At 44.5% G+C, this 17793-nt stretch overlaps 1 protein-coding gene across 1 annotated transcript; it reads left to right on the top strand.

Moving 5' to 3' along the window:
- Positions 1-541: 541 nt before the first annotated feature.
- Positions 542-7055, top strand: LOC125457853 (extracellular calcium-sensing receptor-like). Its single transcript, XM_059650900.1, is given in 5 exon segments — positions 542-811; positions 1515-2348; positions 3142-3369; positions 5939-6062; positions 6148-7055. Coding segments are annotated over 5 exon segments (2361 nt in total). The 5' UTR covers positions 542-544.
- The last annotated feature ends 10738 nt before the right edge of the window (positions 7056-17793 follow it).

The raw sequence follows: 17793 nt of genomic DNA, 5'->3' as shown, positions 1-17793 counted from the left end.
GCTGTTGCCAACAGCTTGCTGTGGAATGCGGCATGAGGTTGGGGTGCCGGGATGCTTTGACACTCTCGCTGATATCCAGGCTGTTAAACATTTGTAAAACCAGTCAGAAGTCACTTCACTTGATGAAGGAGCACAGATCTGAAAGCTTGCAATTTCAAACAAACTTGTATGAATTACAACCTGGTGTAGTGTTACTTCTGACTTTGCTCACTCCAGTAGAATACCGCCACCTCCACATTACTTGTAAAACCGACATACGTCAATGTATGCAGCAGGACATGTTGCGGATAATCCACCCAGTTTTACTGAATGATGTGATCTGTCCGGATCATGATTTTAGGGGCCCAAGCAGGTCTTATTACAATCCAGGGTAAGTCAGTTGCCCGAAATTTGCTTTGCCTGGTTGGTCTGAATTGAGGCGAGCGCCTCAATGGGGCTGGAAGATCTGTGTGAATGAGATGCGCATAATTGGATGGTGAAATAAACATGCATGTCATTTCCTTTCGCATCTACCCACAGCTTTGACATTACGAGGTTTCGCCTAATGCAGACCATGATATTTACAATTGAAGAAATAAACTGGAGTAAAACTCTACTTCCGAATATCACTCTGGGATATGAGATCTACGACGACTGTTCGACGTCCGCGATAGCATTGAAAGCAGCGCTGGCTTTGGTGAATGGAAAGCAAGAAAGAATCGAGTACCCTGAATGTAAAGGGTCTTCCAACGTTGCAGCTATTATTGGCTGTGAGAAATCCACGTCCTCCATTGCAGCCGCAAGTACAGTTGGAACGTTCAGAATCCCAATGGTAATGTGATAAATAGTTGACTTTTTTTTATTCAACGCCGTTATAAAAATAAGATACAATTTAATGGCGATAAATATCATTTGGTCCATCGGGTTGGTACCGACACTTCGAAGTGCATCCCACCCTGTCTTAACACCCCGCATGACAGTGACAATCCACCTAGCTCTCATATTCCTGTTCACAGTGGTGCAATTTATCAGATGCATTCCACCTTATGGGCATATCTCTGGCCAGTGGAACAAATCAGCAGCAAACGGCAGAATCCCACACAGACAAGGCGAAAACTTGTAAACTAAACTCATTCACCAAAGAGTGGAATACAACTGTAATCCCCGACGCTGTGACCGCTGGCCACTACACCGCTATGCCGCCGGAATTTCCAATGGGTTCGAGTTTCTACTTATGAAGATTTTGTTGAACTAAAACTTTTTCTGTCTGCGATTTGATCCGACATCCCGTAGATCCTTAGGTTGTGGATAACTTATCCAGTGACATTACCTTTGTCACCAACATGCCACAACTTCCCATCAAGCTTTGAGTAATTCGGTCGGTTACTTTCCAGTCGCAAGTTTTAAGATTTAATATTGCACTGCTATCCAAAATATTCGAAAAAAAAATTTGTCCTGAAGATCCTGGAATAAAACATTTTTAAATGATTCCATAAATGCTGAATGTATTCACACAGTTACTATTTTCTCTGCAGGTTAGCTACTTCTCCACTTGCTCCTGTCTGAGCGATAAGCAAGAATATCCGACTTTCTTTAGAACGATACCAAGCGACAAATATCAGTCCAAACTTCTTGCTGAACTTGTGAAAACGTTTGACTGGAATTGGATTGGGGCTATTAGAAGTAACACAGATTATGGGAACTTTGGAATGAGAACATTTATCGAAGAGGCCCAAAAACATGGGATTTGCATCGCGTACTCTGAATCGTTTTACAGAACCGATCCCACTGAGAAAATCAGGAAAATTGTTCAGGTAATCAAAGAGGCAACGACGAAGGTTGTGGTTGGATTTCTGCATGCCGGAGACATGCGAGTGTTAATTAAAGAGATTTTGCGCCAAAATATAACGGGAATACAATGGGTTGGAAGTGAAGGTTGGGTGACAGAAGATAGTTTCTCACCTGAAGAAAGAGGAAGGTTTCTTATTGGGGCCATCGGTCCAACAACCCGTAGAACGGAAATAGACGGCCTCAGAGATTATCTTGTGAAAATTCACCCTTCCAGGTTTCCTGACAGCATATTTGTGAAGAAGTTTTGGGAAACTGTATTCTCGTGCACTTTAACAAACGGCAACATGACAATGACTGGAAGTTCTGCCAGTAAGGTTCGGCCATGCACAGGTAATGAACATTTGGATGGTTTAGAAAATGCCTATCTTCCAGCGATAATGGACGGAAGCTCCTACCAGGTGTATAAAGCGGTATATGCCGTCGCCCATGCACTTGATGATATGCTGTCCTGTGAAGAAGGCAATGGCCCGTTTATGAATAATACTTGTGCTCATATTTTAAGCTTTGAGCCCTGGCAGGTAGGAAGATATTTCACTTTGTTTCAGATAAATCCCGTCGACACCATAAAACGTCGACATGTGATCTATTCTAATTCCACCAACCTCCCTTGTAACAACCAGTCTCATTAAGAAGAATCCAATATATTCCTCAGAGAATGAGAAAAAATATGCTAATTTGACAAATATGAATCAAAATAAAAATTGAATCCACAAAATTTTGGAAATTTACTCAGTAGTCAGTTTATATTCGGCCCAAAACAACATTTTTTATGAAAGACTGCCAAGGCCTGAAGCTCTTCAGCAGCATTATATTATCAGTGAAGTGCTTACAAACTTCCCACACTGTTGTGATATATAAAACCGAAAAGTCAAATGGTATCCAAAAACTTGCCACAAATAACAATGTGACAAATGCTCTTCGTTCTGATGTTAGTTTTTTTTTTGTGAGGGAGATAGTGGCGAGGTTTCACTTGCAGCATCCTGCAGGTGCGTTTGAAACATGTCGCTTCGATAGTTCAGCATTCTTTGAGAACTGCACCGTGGTGTCAGGTCGTCAAATATTTGTCGTGAAAATATTGTCCGTACTTTCTCGATCGGAGCCATTCCGTCCAGAATCCTATTTTAAACTGAGCCCAAGATGAGAATTTGCTAAAATGCAAGATGGATCCCCAATCGCTATTTGTTACCTTCCAGGTGTTGATTTGTGATATTGTGCATTTCTAACATGTGTGTTCAAATGTTTCAATTAATTTTAATGCATGTCTCCCAATGACAGCCTAATATTTACCCGCCTTGCATTGTTCTCCTCTAGTTGGTACATTACCTACAGTTGGTAAATTTCACTGCTAAGAATGGGGAAATCGTGCATTTTGACGCAAATGGCGATCCAGTCGCAACGTATGAATTAGTAAATTTACAAATGAATTTGGAAGGAACAATTGAAATTGTAAATATTGGATATTATGAAAGTTCAGCACCGGAGGGACAAGAACTAGTCCTGAACATCGGAGATATTGTGTGGAGCTCCAGTGGAAAGCAGGTACGATCCTGGCGAGGCTTTGAGAAACTATGGTAAAAAATGACATTTAGACCCAAAAAAGGAAAGCTAACACATGTGGTTTTATGAATTGTTACATTGTGGACGTCACTCTTACGGTCGTTATTTATTGTCCTTGCTTTCAGCGCTTGTTTTATACACAACTAACGAATTTTCTCGGTCACTTCCTATTTTAGCCTCTCTTCACTTGTCAAAGCATTACATTTTGTTGCTCCTTCGCACTGCGGGTGTCTGTGCTGTTCAACAGCTGGGAATTGCTGTTTTCATTCTCATTGCATTTGCATTTGCATTCAAAGCTACCGGCATGAAATTGATTCATTAGTTTTTGAAGGCATTGGTTTTTTTAAAAAAAAATTCCGCAGTGAGTTTGAACATTTTTGTTTGCATTGCTTGTATACGACCGGAAAGTTAGGCATCAAGTCGAAAGGCCTCTGGACGCAAAATATCAGCTTTGTTCTACCTTTGTAGATGCTGCCTGCCCCGCTGAGTTTGTCCAGCAATTCCTGTATTTGTCTGTTCTAGCCAATCGGCAAGTTTTTTCTTGAAACGAATGATATACGTGGATTTAGTGGGAACAGGCCGAAACTCCCAAGAGAGAAATTATTCGACTTTAATCAACTCATCATGCATCTCGGTTGTTGGAATAAGTTTTCGTGGGTTGTCATAAGAAGCAAGGAGCAGTTCGTTTCTCTGCTGTCGACTGGAGATCATTTCGATAAAGAGCATCACATGACTGCAAGCTTGTGATGTTATTTCTGATGACAACCCTCCTACGCAGATAGATCATCGCCCGCTTTTGGTGGGATTATTCCAGATGCAGACAGAATTCATTCTGTGACCCATGCAAAGCGTTCTGAACTAACAGATGATAATTACTATGATTAGATTGAAGAAAAGAAAAACGCACCTTCAACGAATAGAGACGAAAGTTTCACCACGAGTCTCAACATGATGTTATCGAGACTCCGCACCCCGACCACTACCACCAACAATATGTAACAACACGTGTTCTTCATGTCAGCAATACCATTTGCTGTAAGCAAACTCTGCTTATGCGATCAATTCCTCACCCACGATCTCCAAAGCAATATTAAAAAACAATATTCTTTCCTCGACGGCTACAGTTTCGACGTCGATGCGCACACTCGAAGCGAATCATTCACCTCACAGACACATCTCTCATTTCTTTGTTCAATTTCCTACAGTCGTGTTCAGAAAATTTCGATTCTCAATGGTCTAATTTATTAAGCGATTTTGTTGTTCGATGTATTGGCTTGTGAGTGCTACATGGCTCTGAGCTAATACTGATTTTAACAGGCACAGCAACATTGTCAATATTTTGAGTAGTGTTATCCATTTTCTAAAAACAGTTAAAAAAAGTACATATTTCTTTGCACATTGGTTATTTGCTTTAAAAACAAAGTATTTGTTAATTAAAAAGATAGTTGTGGTGTAACATAGTTAATTTCGCAGTAGTCACTGTGAGGCTTTGATGAGACGAGATTGTTTTTTTCTAATTCCTGCTAAGGAAAGATTGGTGACCCTACTTCTACAAACACCTCGATCATCTGGTGCTGGCCCATTTTCCGTGCTGTTGGCAGAAAGTTGAAGATCTTTTCATTCAACGAGTATTAAATTATGGCAATAAATGCTCAGTACAAAGCTATGTGTGACTTGAAGGGAAATTTGTAGCACTCGGTGCTTGCTCTTAAGAAATGACCATTGCCTGGCACGCGTTTATTGCTCACCAGCAATCATTTTATGCCCAGATGCAGTCCAGGTCTTCATGCGTGTAAGCGAGACTTCTGCATTGCCCAAGAAACAGTAAACTGAGAAACAAACGCTTTAGTTTCAGTCGATTAAGATATATTGATGAGCCAGTAGTATTTAACAGCATTCTGGATATTGCCATCTTGCTGGTTCCTGAGTGTTATTTATCTGCATTGGAACAGGAATTGTCATGTCTGGAATTTCTGCTCTATCCAATGCACGCGGGCATTTTTTGATATCATTTGGGATGGATTGCTGTGTTGCTGAAGACTCACGTCGGTAAAAGTATGGATAGTAAAATCGAGTGGTTTTACGTTATTTGTGAGCTGTCTTGGGCTAAAGGCATTTGAAAACATTTGAGAGCGTAATGGCTATGTTCCATTATCATTGTAGACTGGTAGGTTACTGAGCCCTCGACGTTGTTTGAAATGCATAGTTCACCACAATCACAAACGATGAGATGTGGCAAATGGAAAATTATGGACATACATATTCCAGTGGAAGAAAATTGACCAAACATACAACTAAAGTCTCAGATGCAACGGAAAACAGCCAGAGAATTGACATGAGCTAGAATGCATTGCCTGGAGGTAGCAACGCACGCGTCGGTCAAAATTCAAAAGGCGATTGGTGCATTATGAGAAAGGAAAACGTGACAGATCACAGTGGCAGAACAGACTACCCGGCCAGAGGATATCACTCTAGCAATGACAAAATGCAAAGAATTCTGTGTTTCGCTCCAATATTATGAACAGCACACTCACCATTTCCTTTGTTGCAGATTCCACGTGCCCTTTGTTCTGAACCTTGCGCTCCCGGGACAAGAAAGGTCAGCAGGAAAGGTCAGCCAACTTGTTGTTTCGACTGCGCAGAGTGCGCCGATGGTGAGATCAGCAACGTCACAGGTACACGCAAAAACGGAGTCGAATACCATGTCAGTTTGTGGCAAGAATGAATCTTGTATTTAAAAAAAAACCTTCATCGTTTCAGATTCTACCGATTGCGTGAAGTGTCCTTTGGAATACTGGTCCAATCAGCAAAAAGATCGATGCATTCCCAAAAAGATTGAATTTCTTTCTTTCCAAGAGGTTCTCGGCTGCGTCTTAGTGGCCCTTGCTTTAGTGGGAGTGTGCCTTGCACGGGGTGCAGCTGCTGTCTTTTTCCACTTTCGGGAAACTCCTATCGTTCGAGCGAACAATTCGGAACTGAGTTTCCTACTTCTCTTTGCGCTAACGCTTTGCTTCCTGTGCTCACTCACCTTCATTGGGAAACCGACCGGATGGTCCTGCATGTTGCGGCGGACTGCGTTTGGAATTGTGTTTGTTCTGTGTATTTCCTGTATTTTGGGGAAAACTATTCTTGTCGTGATCGCTTTTAAAGCAACTCTTCCCAACAACAACATGAGGAACTGGTTTGGCCCCATGCAGCAACGGTTAGGGGTATTTGGCCTCACATTTGTTCAAGGTTTAATTTGCACGATCTGGCTCATTGTATCACCTCCCCATCCAATGAAAAACATTACGTATTATCGAAACATTATAATTTTGGAATGTGATATGGGTTCTTTAAAAGCCTTTTATTTTGTGTCCAGCTATACTGGTACACTGTCTACTGTTTGTTTCCTGCTAGCTTTTCTTGCTCGGAAACTTCCTGACAATTTCAATGACGCGAAGTATATAACTTTCAGTATGCTGATCTTCTGAGCTGTTTGGATCACTTTTATTCCGGCTTATGTCAGCTCTCCTGGAAAGTACACGGTGGCTGTCGAAGTGTTCGCTATTTGGGCGTCAAGCTTTGGTTTGCTTGTTTGCATTTTTGCTCCGAAATGTTATCTCATTTTACTGAAACCGGAGAATAACACAAAGAAAAACATGATGGGCAAAGGCTCTTCACTGTAGTTTTAAGCTGCCTGTATTTATACCTGCAAAACTTTCAGTCTGGAGTTGTTGTTCCAAAGTTAACGTTTCTCGCTGATTGAACAATTCGCGGTGTTTTCAATTTTATTTTTGTTCTAATAAATGGGACAACAATTTAATTCGATGTTGTGTCAAACTTCAAGTTATTTGTGAAGACATTTTCGTGGCCGAAGTTTAAAATATTGACACTGATGTCTTATGTTGGCATGCAAATTAATTCCGTGCACACACTGCACTTTAATTCAGTTGACTTTTGCATCCTTCCGTTTTGGTATTCCTTTATCTCTTTGACAGGAGCAATTCTCCTCCTAAAAACGGAAGTAATTGTGAATACTGGAAACCAGAATCAAAGGGAGAAAATGATGCAAGAGCTTACAGTATTCATGGGGAGGAATTCGAATTTCACTTTCAGGTCCAATGAACCTTCTTCAGAACTGCTGGTAACTCAAAAAAAGTCTTAATTTTGAAATGCATAAAGTGAAGGAGGGGATAAGAACTGAATAACACGCGGAGATAGAGCCAAATGAAAGAAAAAAACAGTTGAACAGACACGAGAGTGGCTACCGACCAGCTTGGGAGAATGAACAGCTATTCATGGGCAAAATTAGTGGCTAATAATGGGTTTTGTGCAATAGGATAACTCATGAATACATGGCCTGGTATTTGGAATTTGGAGGGCAGGACATAGGAGGAGGTTCTCAAAGCGTTAAAGCGGTTCAACTCGATATTGAGACCTGAAGGTCATATTGCAGACAAGCACAAAAACAGATAACAAAGTGTGGAGCTGGATGAACACAGCAGGCCAAGCAGCATCTCAGGTGCACAAAAGCTGATGTTTCGGGCCTAGAACCTTCATCAGAGAGGGGGATGGGGAGAGGGAACTGGAATAAATAGGGAGAGAGGGGGAGGCGGACCGAAAGTGGAGAGAAAACAAGATAGGTAGAGAGGAGAGTATAGGTGGGGAGGTAGGGAGGGGATAGGTTAGTCCAGGGAAGATGGACAGGTCAAGGAGGCGGGATGAGGTGGTGGGTAGGAAATGGAGGTGTGGATTGAGGTGTGAGGAAGGGATGGGTGAGAGGAAGAACAGGTTAGGGAAGCAGAGACAGGCTGGGCTGCTTTCAGTATGCAGTGGGGGAGGGGTAGAACTGGGCTAGTTATGGGATGCAGTAGGGGAAGGGGAGATTTTGAAGCTTTTGAAGTCCACATTGATACCATTGGGCTGCAGGTTTCCCAAGCGGAATATGGGTTGCTGTTCCTGCAACCTTCGGGTGGCATCATTGTGGCACTGCAGGAGGCCCATGATGGACATGTCATCGAGAGAATGGGAGGGGGAGTGGAAATGGTTGTCGACTGGGTGGAGCTGTTGTTTGTTGCTAACTGAGTGCAGGTGCTCTGCAAAGTGGTCCCCAAAACTCCGCTTGGTTTCCCCAATGTAGAGGAAGCCACACCGGGTGCAATGGATACGTTATACCACATTGGCAGATGTGCAGGTGAACATCTGTTTGATATGGAATGTCATCCTGGGGCCTGGGATGGGGGTGAGGGAGGAGGAGTGGGGGCAAGTGTAGCACTTCTTGTGGTTTCAGGCGAAGGTGCCTAGTGTGGTGGGGTTAGAGGGGCGTGTGGAGCGAACAAGGGAATCATGGAGAGAGTAGTCTCTCTGGAAGGCAGACAAGGGTGGCGATGGAAAAATGTCTTGGGTGGTGGGGTCGGATTGTAGATGGCAGAAGTGTCGGAGGATGATACATTGTATCCAGAGGTTGGTGGGGTGGTATGTGAGGACGAGGGGGATCCTCTGGGGGTGGCTGTGGCAGTGGCGGGGTGTGAGTGATGTGTTGCCGAAATGCAGGAGACGCGGTCAAGGGCATTCTTGACCACGGCGGGGGGAAAGTTACGGTCCTGGAAGAACGTGGATATCTGGGATGTGTGGGAGTGGAACGCCTCATCCTGGGAACAGATGCAGCGGAGGCGGAGGAATTGGGAATAGGGGATGGAATTTTTGCAGGATGGTGGGTGCGATGAGGTATATTCCAGGTAGCTGTGGGAGTCAGTGGGCGTGAAATGGACATCACTTTCTAGCTGGTTACCTGAGATGGAGACTGAGAGGTCCAGGAATGTGAAGGATGTGTTGGAGATGGCCCAGGTGAACTTGAGGTTGGGGTGGAAGGTGTTGGTAAAGTGGATGAACTGTTCGAGCTCCTCTGGGGAGCAGGAGGCGGCACCAATACAGTCATCAATGTAACAGAGGAAGAGGTGGGGTTTGGGGCCTCTGTAGGTGCGGAAGAAGGACTGTTCCACGCAACCTACAAAGAGGCAGGCATAGCTTGGGCCCATGCGGGTACCCATGGCCACCCGCTTTGTCAGTAGGAAGTGGGAGGAATCGAAAGAGAAGTTGTTGAGAGTGAGGACGAGTTTGGCTAGGCGGATGAGGGTGTCGGTGGAGTGGGATTGGTCGGGCCTGTGGGACAGGAAGAAGCGGAGGGCCTTGAGGCCATTTGAATGAGGAATACAGGTGTATAGGGACTGGACGTCCATGGTGAAAATGAGGTGTTGGGGGCCGGGGAATTGGAAGTCCTGGAGGAGGTGGAGGGCATGGATGGTGTCACGGACGTAGCTGGGGAGTTCCTGGACCAAAGGGGAGAAAATGGAGTACAGATAGGTGGAGATGAGTTCGGTGGGGCAGGAAAAGGCTGAGACAAAGGGTCGACCAGGGCATGCAGGTTTGTGGATTTTGGGAAGGAGATAGAAATGGGCTGTGTGGAATTGGGGACCTAGGAGGTTGGAGGCTGTGGGTGGGAGGTCCCCAGAAGTGATGACATCGTGGTTGGTGTTGGACATGATGGTCTGGTGCTCGGGGTAGGGTCATGATCAAGGGGGCGGTAGGAGGAGGTGTCGGAGAGTTGGCATTTGGCCTCGGCGATGCAGAGAGAGCACAGTTCTTCCCCTCCCCCCACTCCATCCAAAACTAGCCCAGCCTGTCTCTGCTTCCCTAACCTGTTCTTCCTCTCACCCATCCCTTCCTCACACCTCAATCCACACCTCCATTTCCTACCCACCACCTCATCCCGCCTCCTTGACCTGTCCATCTTCCCTGGACTGATGTATTCCCTCCTTACCTCCCCACCTATACTCTCCTCTCTACCTATCTTGTTTTCTCTCCATCTTCGGTCTGCCTCCCCCTCTGTCCCTACTTATTCCAGTTCCTTCTCCCCATCCCCCTCTCTGATGAAGGTTCGAGGCCCGAAACGTCAGCTTTTGTGCTCCTGTGATGCTGCTTGGCCTGCTGTGTTCATCCAGCTCCATACATTGTTATCTTGGATTCTGCAGCATCTGCAGTTCCCATTATCACAGCACATAAAGAGAGTTTGTTCTTCCAACTTACGTTGAGCTGCACTGAAGCACTGCAGCAAACATAAGTCAGAGACGTTGGCGAGGAACCAAGGTGGCGAGCTGCAGAAGTCGGGACCTGTACAGAACATTGGTGTTCTGTGAAGCCGTCATCCAGTCTCAGCTTCGTTTCCTCGGTGTGGGGGAGACCACATTTTGAGCAGTGAATGCAGGAGACTACATTGAGCGAATTGTAGATAATGTGTTGATTCACCTGGAAGTTGTGTTTGGACACTCATGTGCTAAAAGGGAAGTAATTGTGCAGTGTGACACCTTTTGCTGTTACACAGGAAGGTGGCATGGGGGTGTGAGGAGGCTTTGGAGCAAACTAAAGCAACGCCCGCCCCCGCCCCAGTGGTGCCGACATTTTATGTTGGTGTGAATTTGAATTCTGCGCACGTTGTGCAATGTAACATTTTGTGTTGGTTTTCGTTTAGCTTTTTGACTAGCGTAAATTTCTATTGAAAAAGTCTGCTGATTGCACCTCGCTGGAAGTGATGGCTATCGACATTAGATTTCTCTTCTTAGTTTGCTCATTTACAATTTGTAAAGGCATATTCTCCGCATTCAATGGCGTCCATCATTCTCCAGGAAATCAAAGAACTGCCCATGTTTCTTTTCTTTCGTCGTTCATGGGACAAGGGCTTTGCTGGCTTGGCAGCATTTAATGCCCATCCAGAAGGCCGTTCAGAGTCAACTACATTGCTGTGAGTCTGGAGGCAGAAGTCGGCAGACCAGGTAAGGATAGCAGTTTCATTCCCCAAACGACATTAGTGAACCAGATGTGTTTTTCCTGGCAATCAATACTGGATTCATGGTCATTATTAGAATCATAATGCCAGATTTATTTTTATTGATTTCAAATTTCACCAGCAACCATGGACAGATTCGAACCTGGGTTCCCAATACGTTAGCTAAGCCTCTGGATTAACAGTCCAGAGATAATACCACTTGGCTATTGACTGGGGGGTAGGTTGCAGTTTGTGCTTGAGACCAGGGGAGACAGTAAGGTAATGTGAATAAGATGTCAACCTGAGACTGGTGTAGTTTGGAAAAAGAGCAAGCCCAACAGCCATGGAAGTTAGGAATAAGCAGAGAGCGAGTTAAATTACATTGCACTTATTCCAATGCAAGAGACGTAACAGGTCAGGCAGATGAACTCCGGACGTAGCTGGGAACATGGGACTGGGATATCAAAAGCGATTATAGAGACATGATTCACGGACGGACAGGACAGGGTGGGCAGATTAATGCTCCAGAGTACAGATGCTATAGGAGAGGTGGAAAGGGGGTGGGGGACAAGAGAGGAAGGGGTGTGACATTTTAGGTTTGGAATTACAGTACAGCTGTATTTATGGAGTATATTGCTGGGAATAAGTCCAGGGAAATTGTTTGAGAGGAACTAAGAAATAACAAAGGGTTAATCAACTCTATCTAGACTTCCAAAAGGCCTTTGATAATGTGCCTCACGGGAGGCTGGTGAGTAAGGCGAGGGCCCATGGTGTTCAAGGCGAGCTACTGGCTTGGATTGAGGATTGGCTGTCTGACAGAAGGTAGAGAGTTGGGATAAAAGTCTCTTTTTCGGAATGACAACCGGTGACAAGTGGTGTCCCGCAGGGTTCAGTGTTGGGGCCGTAGCTGTTCACTTTGTATATTAATGATCTGGATGAAAGGACTGGGGGCATTCTGACGAAGTTTGCCGATGATACGAAGGTAGGTGGACAGGCAGGTAGTACTGAGGAGGTGGGGAGGCTGCAGAAAGATTTTAGACAGTCTAGGAGAGTGGTCCAGGAAATGGCAGATGAAATTCAACGTGAGCAGATGCGAAATTTTGCACTTTGGACAAAAGAATACAGGCATGGACTATTTTCTAAACGGTGAGAAAATTCGTAATGCAGAAGTACAAAGGGATCTGGGGGTGTTGGTCCAGGATTCTCTAAAGGTTAACTTGCAGGTAGAGTCTGTGATTAAGAAAGCGAATGTAATGTAATCGCTTATCTCAAGAGGCCTGGAAGGTAAAAGCAGTGATGTGCTTCTGAGACTTTATAAAGCGCTAGTTAGGCCCCATTTAGAATGCTGTGTCCAGTTTTGGGCCCCACACCTCAGGAAGGACATACTGGCGCTGGATCATGTCCAGCAGAGATTCACACGGATGATCCCTGGCATGGTAGGTTTAACGTACGATGAACAGTTACGGACCCTGGGATTGTATTCATTAGAGTTTAGAACGTTGAGGGGAGATCTAATAGAAACGTAAAAGATAATGTATGGTTTAGAAAATGGACACTGGGAAGTTGGTTCAGTTCGGCGGGGAGACTAGGACCCGTGGGCACAGGCTTAGAATTAGAGGTAGTAAATTTAAAACAGAAATGAGGAGACATTTCTTCAGCCAGAGAGTGGGTGGGCCTGTGGAATTCATTGCCATGGAGCACAGTGGAGGCTGGGGTGTTAAATGTCTTCAAGGCAGAGATCGATAAATTCTTGATCTCACAAGGAATCAAGGGCTACGGAGAGAGTGTAGAGAAGTGTAGTTGAAATGCTGATCATCCATTATTAAATTGCGGAGTGGACTTGATGGACCGGATGCCCTTATTTCGACTCTTATGTCTTATGGCCTTATGGTCTTAAACTTATTGGGATTGTACATTCAGGGAAAAATTGAGAAACAAGTTTGGTGACATTTTAGTTATCTGTAATAATAATAGGGTGGCCATGGGAGGCGATTTCCAAGCTTTGCAAACATAGCCTGGGACTGCCATAGAATTAAGGGCTTGGATGGAGAGGAATTTGTTAAGTGTTTACAAGAAAATGTTATAATTCTGTACGTGGAAGTACCTATGAGGGGAGTTGCAAAACTTGATTCTGTCTAGCGGAATAAGGTAGGGCAGGTGACTGAGGCACCAGTTGGCGAGCGCTCTGGGCCCAGTGACCAAGTTCAGGAACGAATCCAATTTCTGAAGCCACATGAGAAGTGGGAGATACTAACGAGTATTTTGCATCAGTGTTTGTGGGGAAGTAATCGGTGATATCTTGAAAAATGCCCATAAGTCAGAGGAGGAGGTGTTGGATATCTTAAAGGTGAATTAATATCCGAGACTAGAACTCTCGTGGTAAGCCAGGGAAGTGACAGTAAGGCCCTTTGCTGGCATATTTGCTTCATCAATAGCCACAATGAGGTGCTGGAAGACTGAAGGTTGTCTATCATTATGCCAATATTTAAGAAAGGTCATCAGGACAAGCTAGGGAACTGCAATCCGGTGAACTTGACATCAGCGGTGGGCAAGATTTTGGAGGAAATCCTGAGGGACAGGATTTACATGCCTTTGGAAATGGTAAGCCTGATCAGGGACAGTCAACATGGCTTTGTACGTGGGAAATCATGTCACTCACTTGATTGAGTTTTTTGACGATGGAACAAAGAGAATTTCTGAGGCAAGAGTAGTGAACATGACTTATATGGACTTCACTGTGGCGTTCGACAATATTCTTCACTGCAGACTAGTTGGCAAGGTTTGATCGCAAAGACCAGAGGGAGAGGTAGCCATTTGGCTAAAAAAAAGTTTGAAAGTCGTTGAGAGAAAGTGGGGGTGGAATGTTGCTTTTCAGACTGGAAGACAGTGCCCAGTGATGTGTCGCAAGGTTCACTACTGGGTCCACTGCTTTTTGTCATTTATATAAGTAATTTGGATGCAACCACAGGTCAATAAATTTGCAGGTGACACCAAAATGGAGATGTAGCGGGGAGTGAGGAAGGTTACTTCAGAGCATAATGGGGTGTAGAGCTGGATGAACACAGCATGCCAGGCCGCTTCAGAGGAGTAGGAAAGCTAATGTTTCGGGTTTGGATGCTTCTTCAGAAAAGTGCCCAGACCTGAAACGTCAGCGTTTATACAGGGTCACTTTCTGTGAATTGGGAAGCACAAAACTAGACAGCATGGGTTTAACGTGACAACAGAAAGATTTAAAGTAAGGTAAGGGACAAATTTCACTCACAGGGTGTTGAATGTATGGAATTAACTGCCAGTAGAGCCGGTGGAAGATGATACATTTACAGCATTTCAAAGGCATCTGGATGTGTATGAATGGAAAGAGTTTAGAGGGATATGGGCCAAATGCTGGAAAATGGTACAAGATTTATTCAGAATACCTGTATACCATGGATGAACTTGTCCTAAGTATCCATCGCCATACTATACAGCTGTCTGTCGCTATTACGCTAATACTGATATTTCTAGCTGATTAAACAATTTACTTACACTTTCGATGGATTTGTGTTTTTGTTGTCATGAGCAAAAAATAGGATCTATTTTGTTTGATGTTTCTTGTTACTGTGAAGGCTATTTGTAGCCTACATTTAAACACATTGGCACAGACGTGTTATGTTGGTACAGATGTGAATTCCATGAACATATTGTACTTTTACTAAGTTAGCCTTTGTATCCGTTAGTATGGGCTTTCATTTAGCTCTTTGGCTGGGGAAATTTTCTTCTCAGTCTGCTTATTTACGATTTGTAGTGTCATACTATTTGCATAGAATGGAGTCAATTGTTCTACAATAATAAAGCGAAGAACTGTACGTGCTGAGAACTGAAGCAAAAACAGGACGTGCTGTGTAAACTTAGCAGGTCTGGAAGCACGTAGGGGAAGAAGCCAGAGCTAATAGTTTAAGTCCAATGAGGTTTCATGAGAATTGATATTAGCCAGGCAAACTTGATATTTGTGCCAAGGCCAAATTAGAGAGAATTGACTAGGTACGTGAAGACAGAGGAAATGCACAGATAGATATCAAACTAGAAAGTTAAAATAAAAATAACGTACGGGAACAAGAGAAGAAAAATGACTGAAGAAGAGTTAAACATGAGAAAATTGGTGAGCTATGCTGAATACAGTGCATATAATGGTTTTTTTGTTGAGAAGTAGGAGTGAATGGTCAAATGTGCCTAAGCAACACATGCCATAACAGGCTTGAAGATATGAGACAGGGATTGTTGACAGAAGGCTGTTGTTCCGACTGGAGACATGTGACCAACTGTTTGTCACAGGAATAAGTGCCAGGTCAACCGCTTTTTTTGATTGATACAATTGTTTGTAGTGAATATAGAGGCACGATTAGCATGTCTGGAGATGACACAAAGTAGTTGGTGTAGTGTAGAGTGAAGCTGATTATGTCAAAGTACAAGTGGATCTTGATCAGATGGGTCAATGGGCCGAGAAGTGGTAGAGAGAGTTCAATTCAGATATATACAAAGTGTTTGATTTTGTGAAGTGAAACCGCGGCAGGATTTATACCGTTTTCTCCTCCCTGGTTGAGGAACGTCAGACCTACACCCACTCCCTCCACCTCCACCAAAGCTTCTGATTCCCTGGTTCTCAACACTTCATCTTCACGATGGATGTCCAATCACTATATATTTGTATTTCCCATGCAGGTGGCCACTTTTTCCTCTCCTGCAGGCTCGACCAGTCGCCCTCCACTGACACCCTTATCAGCTTAGCCGAGCTCGTCCTCTCTCTTAACAACTTCTCCTTCAACTCCTCCCACTTCCTACAAAGGGGGCGGCCATGGGTATCCACATGGTCCCAAGCTATGCCTGCCACTTTGTAGGATAGGTGGAACAGTCTGTCTTCCTCATTCACACTGGCCCCAAACCCCACCTCTTTCTCTGCTGTCTCCATGACTGTATAGGTGCTGCCTCATGCTCCCACCAGGAGCTAGAACAGTTCATCCATCTCACCAACACCTTCCACTTCAATCTTAAGTTCACCTGGACCAGCTAAAATACCTCTCTCTCCTTCCTGGACCTCTCTGTTTCCATCTCTGGCAACCACCTGGAAACCGATATCTATTTGAAGCCGAGCGACTCCCATAGCCACCTAAAATACACATCCTCTCACCCACCTTCCTGCAAGAATGATAATCCCTATTCCCAATTTCCTCCGCTTTCGCCGCATTCGCGTCTGGGGTATGAGTCATTCCACTCCCGGACATCTCAGATGTCTTCGTTCAACAAGGACCGCAATTTCTCCTCCGCAGTAGTGGAAAATGCCCTCGACCGCATCTCTTGTGCTTCCCGTAACTCATCCCTCACACCCCTCCCTGCAATAACAACAAAGACAGAATGTTCTTCGTCCTCATGTACCATCACACCACCCTCCAATTCAATGTATCTTCCTCCATCACTTCCGCCACTTGCAATCTGACTCCGCTAGTATTGTCAATGCATCTAACCTTGCCGATAGGTTACCATGGGAACCGACATGAGTTTGCGGATGCTGGTGCGCATTTGACACGACCGCTGTCGTACAGGTTCGGAAATACTTGCCCACACCACATAAATCAGGGTACTTGGCTGAGCATGTCGCGAATATTCGACCCAATTTTGCCCATCGGAGTTTCGCACAAATCCTTCTGTTTTAGGTTATGATCCGATGGTATGCCAACATCTCCTTCGTCATAGATAGTAGGAACTGCTGATGCTGGAGAATCTGAGATAACACGGCGTGAAGCTGGATGAACACAGCAGGCCAAGCAGCCTCAGAGGAGCATGAAAGCTTGACGTTTCGAGTCGAGACATTTCTTCTTCTGAAGAAAGAAGAAAAGGTGTGGAATGATGTCGGTGTAACAGTGGAAGAGTGGCTGTTACACGTATCCTAAGAAGATGCACACAAGCTCAGACGCACACGGCTGCCCATAGCCAACTCCTTAGCACATAGGAAGTGGTAGGAGTTAAACGAGAAGTTGTTCAGTTTTAAGGACAAGTTCTTTTCGACGGATGAGAGTTTGATGGACAGAAAATGGTTGGGCCTGCTGGGCAGAAAGAAGCAGAGGGCTTTTAGTCCATCTAGAAGGGGGATACAAGGGACTGGATGTCCTTGGTGGAGGTGAGATTTTGTGGGCTGAGGAATTCAATGTCTGGAGGAGGTGGGGGGCGTGCGTGTTATGTCGAATATTCCACGCTGCCGACGTTTAGTCACTGTTTTGATGTCGAAAACTGCAAAGCTAAATTCTAGCCAAGGACATGCACGAATAACGATGTGCTAAATGCTCAGAGTATCAGTATTAGTTTTTGTGATAGGTATTCGTGAGCTTCATCTTTTCATTGATTGACAGGCCTTGGTTCTCACTGAATGCTTCATTTTAAGTCTGCCATTCTGACAAGTGGGCATTCACTGGGAGATACTCTGGACTACCGGCCAAATCTCTGTCGTGGGACTATACTCCATACATTCCCAAACGGCGCATGTCCGGCTAATATTGACATTTAAATAAGACGGAATACCAGAAACTTGCAAAAATAGGAGCGGGAGCTCCAAACTTCATATGCTTCACTCC

The sequence above is a fragment of the Stegostoma tigrinum genome, chromosome 14 (genome assembly GCF_030684315.1).
Source record: "Stegostoma tigrinum isolate sSteTig4 chromosome 14, sSteTig4.hap1, whole genome shotgun sequence".
NCBI lineage: Eukaryota > Metazoa > Chordata > Chondrichthyes > Orectolobiformes > Stegostomatidae > Stegostoma > Stegostoma tigrinum.
Note: the sequence above shows the minus strand (reverse complement) of the source record. Positions and strands in the feature narration are given on the sequence as shown.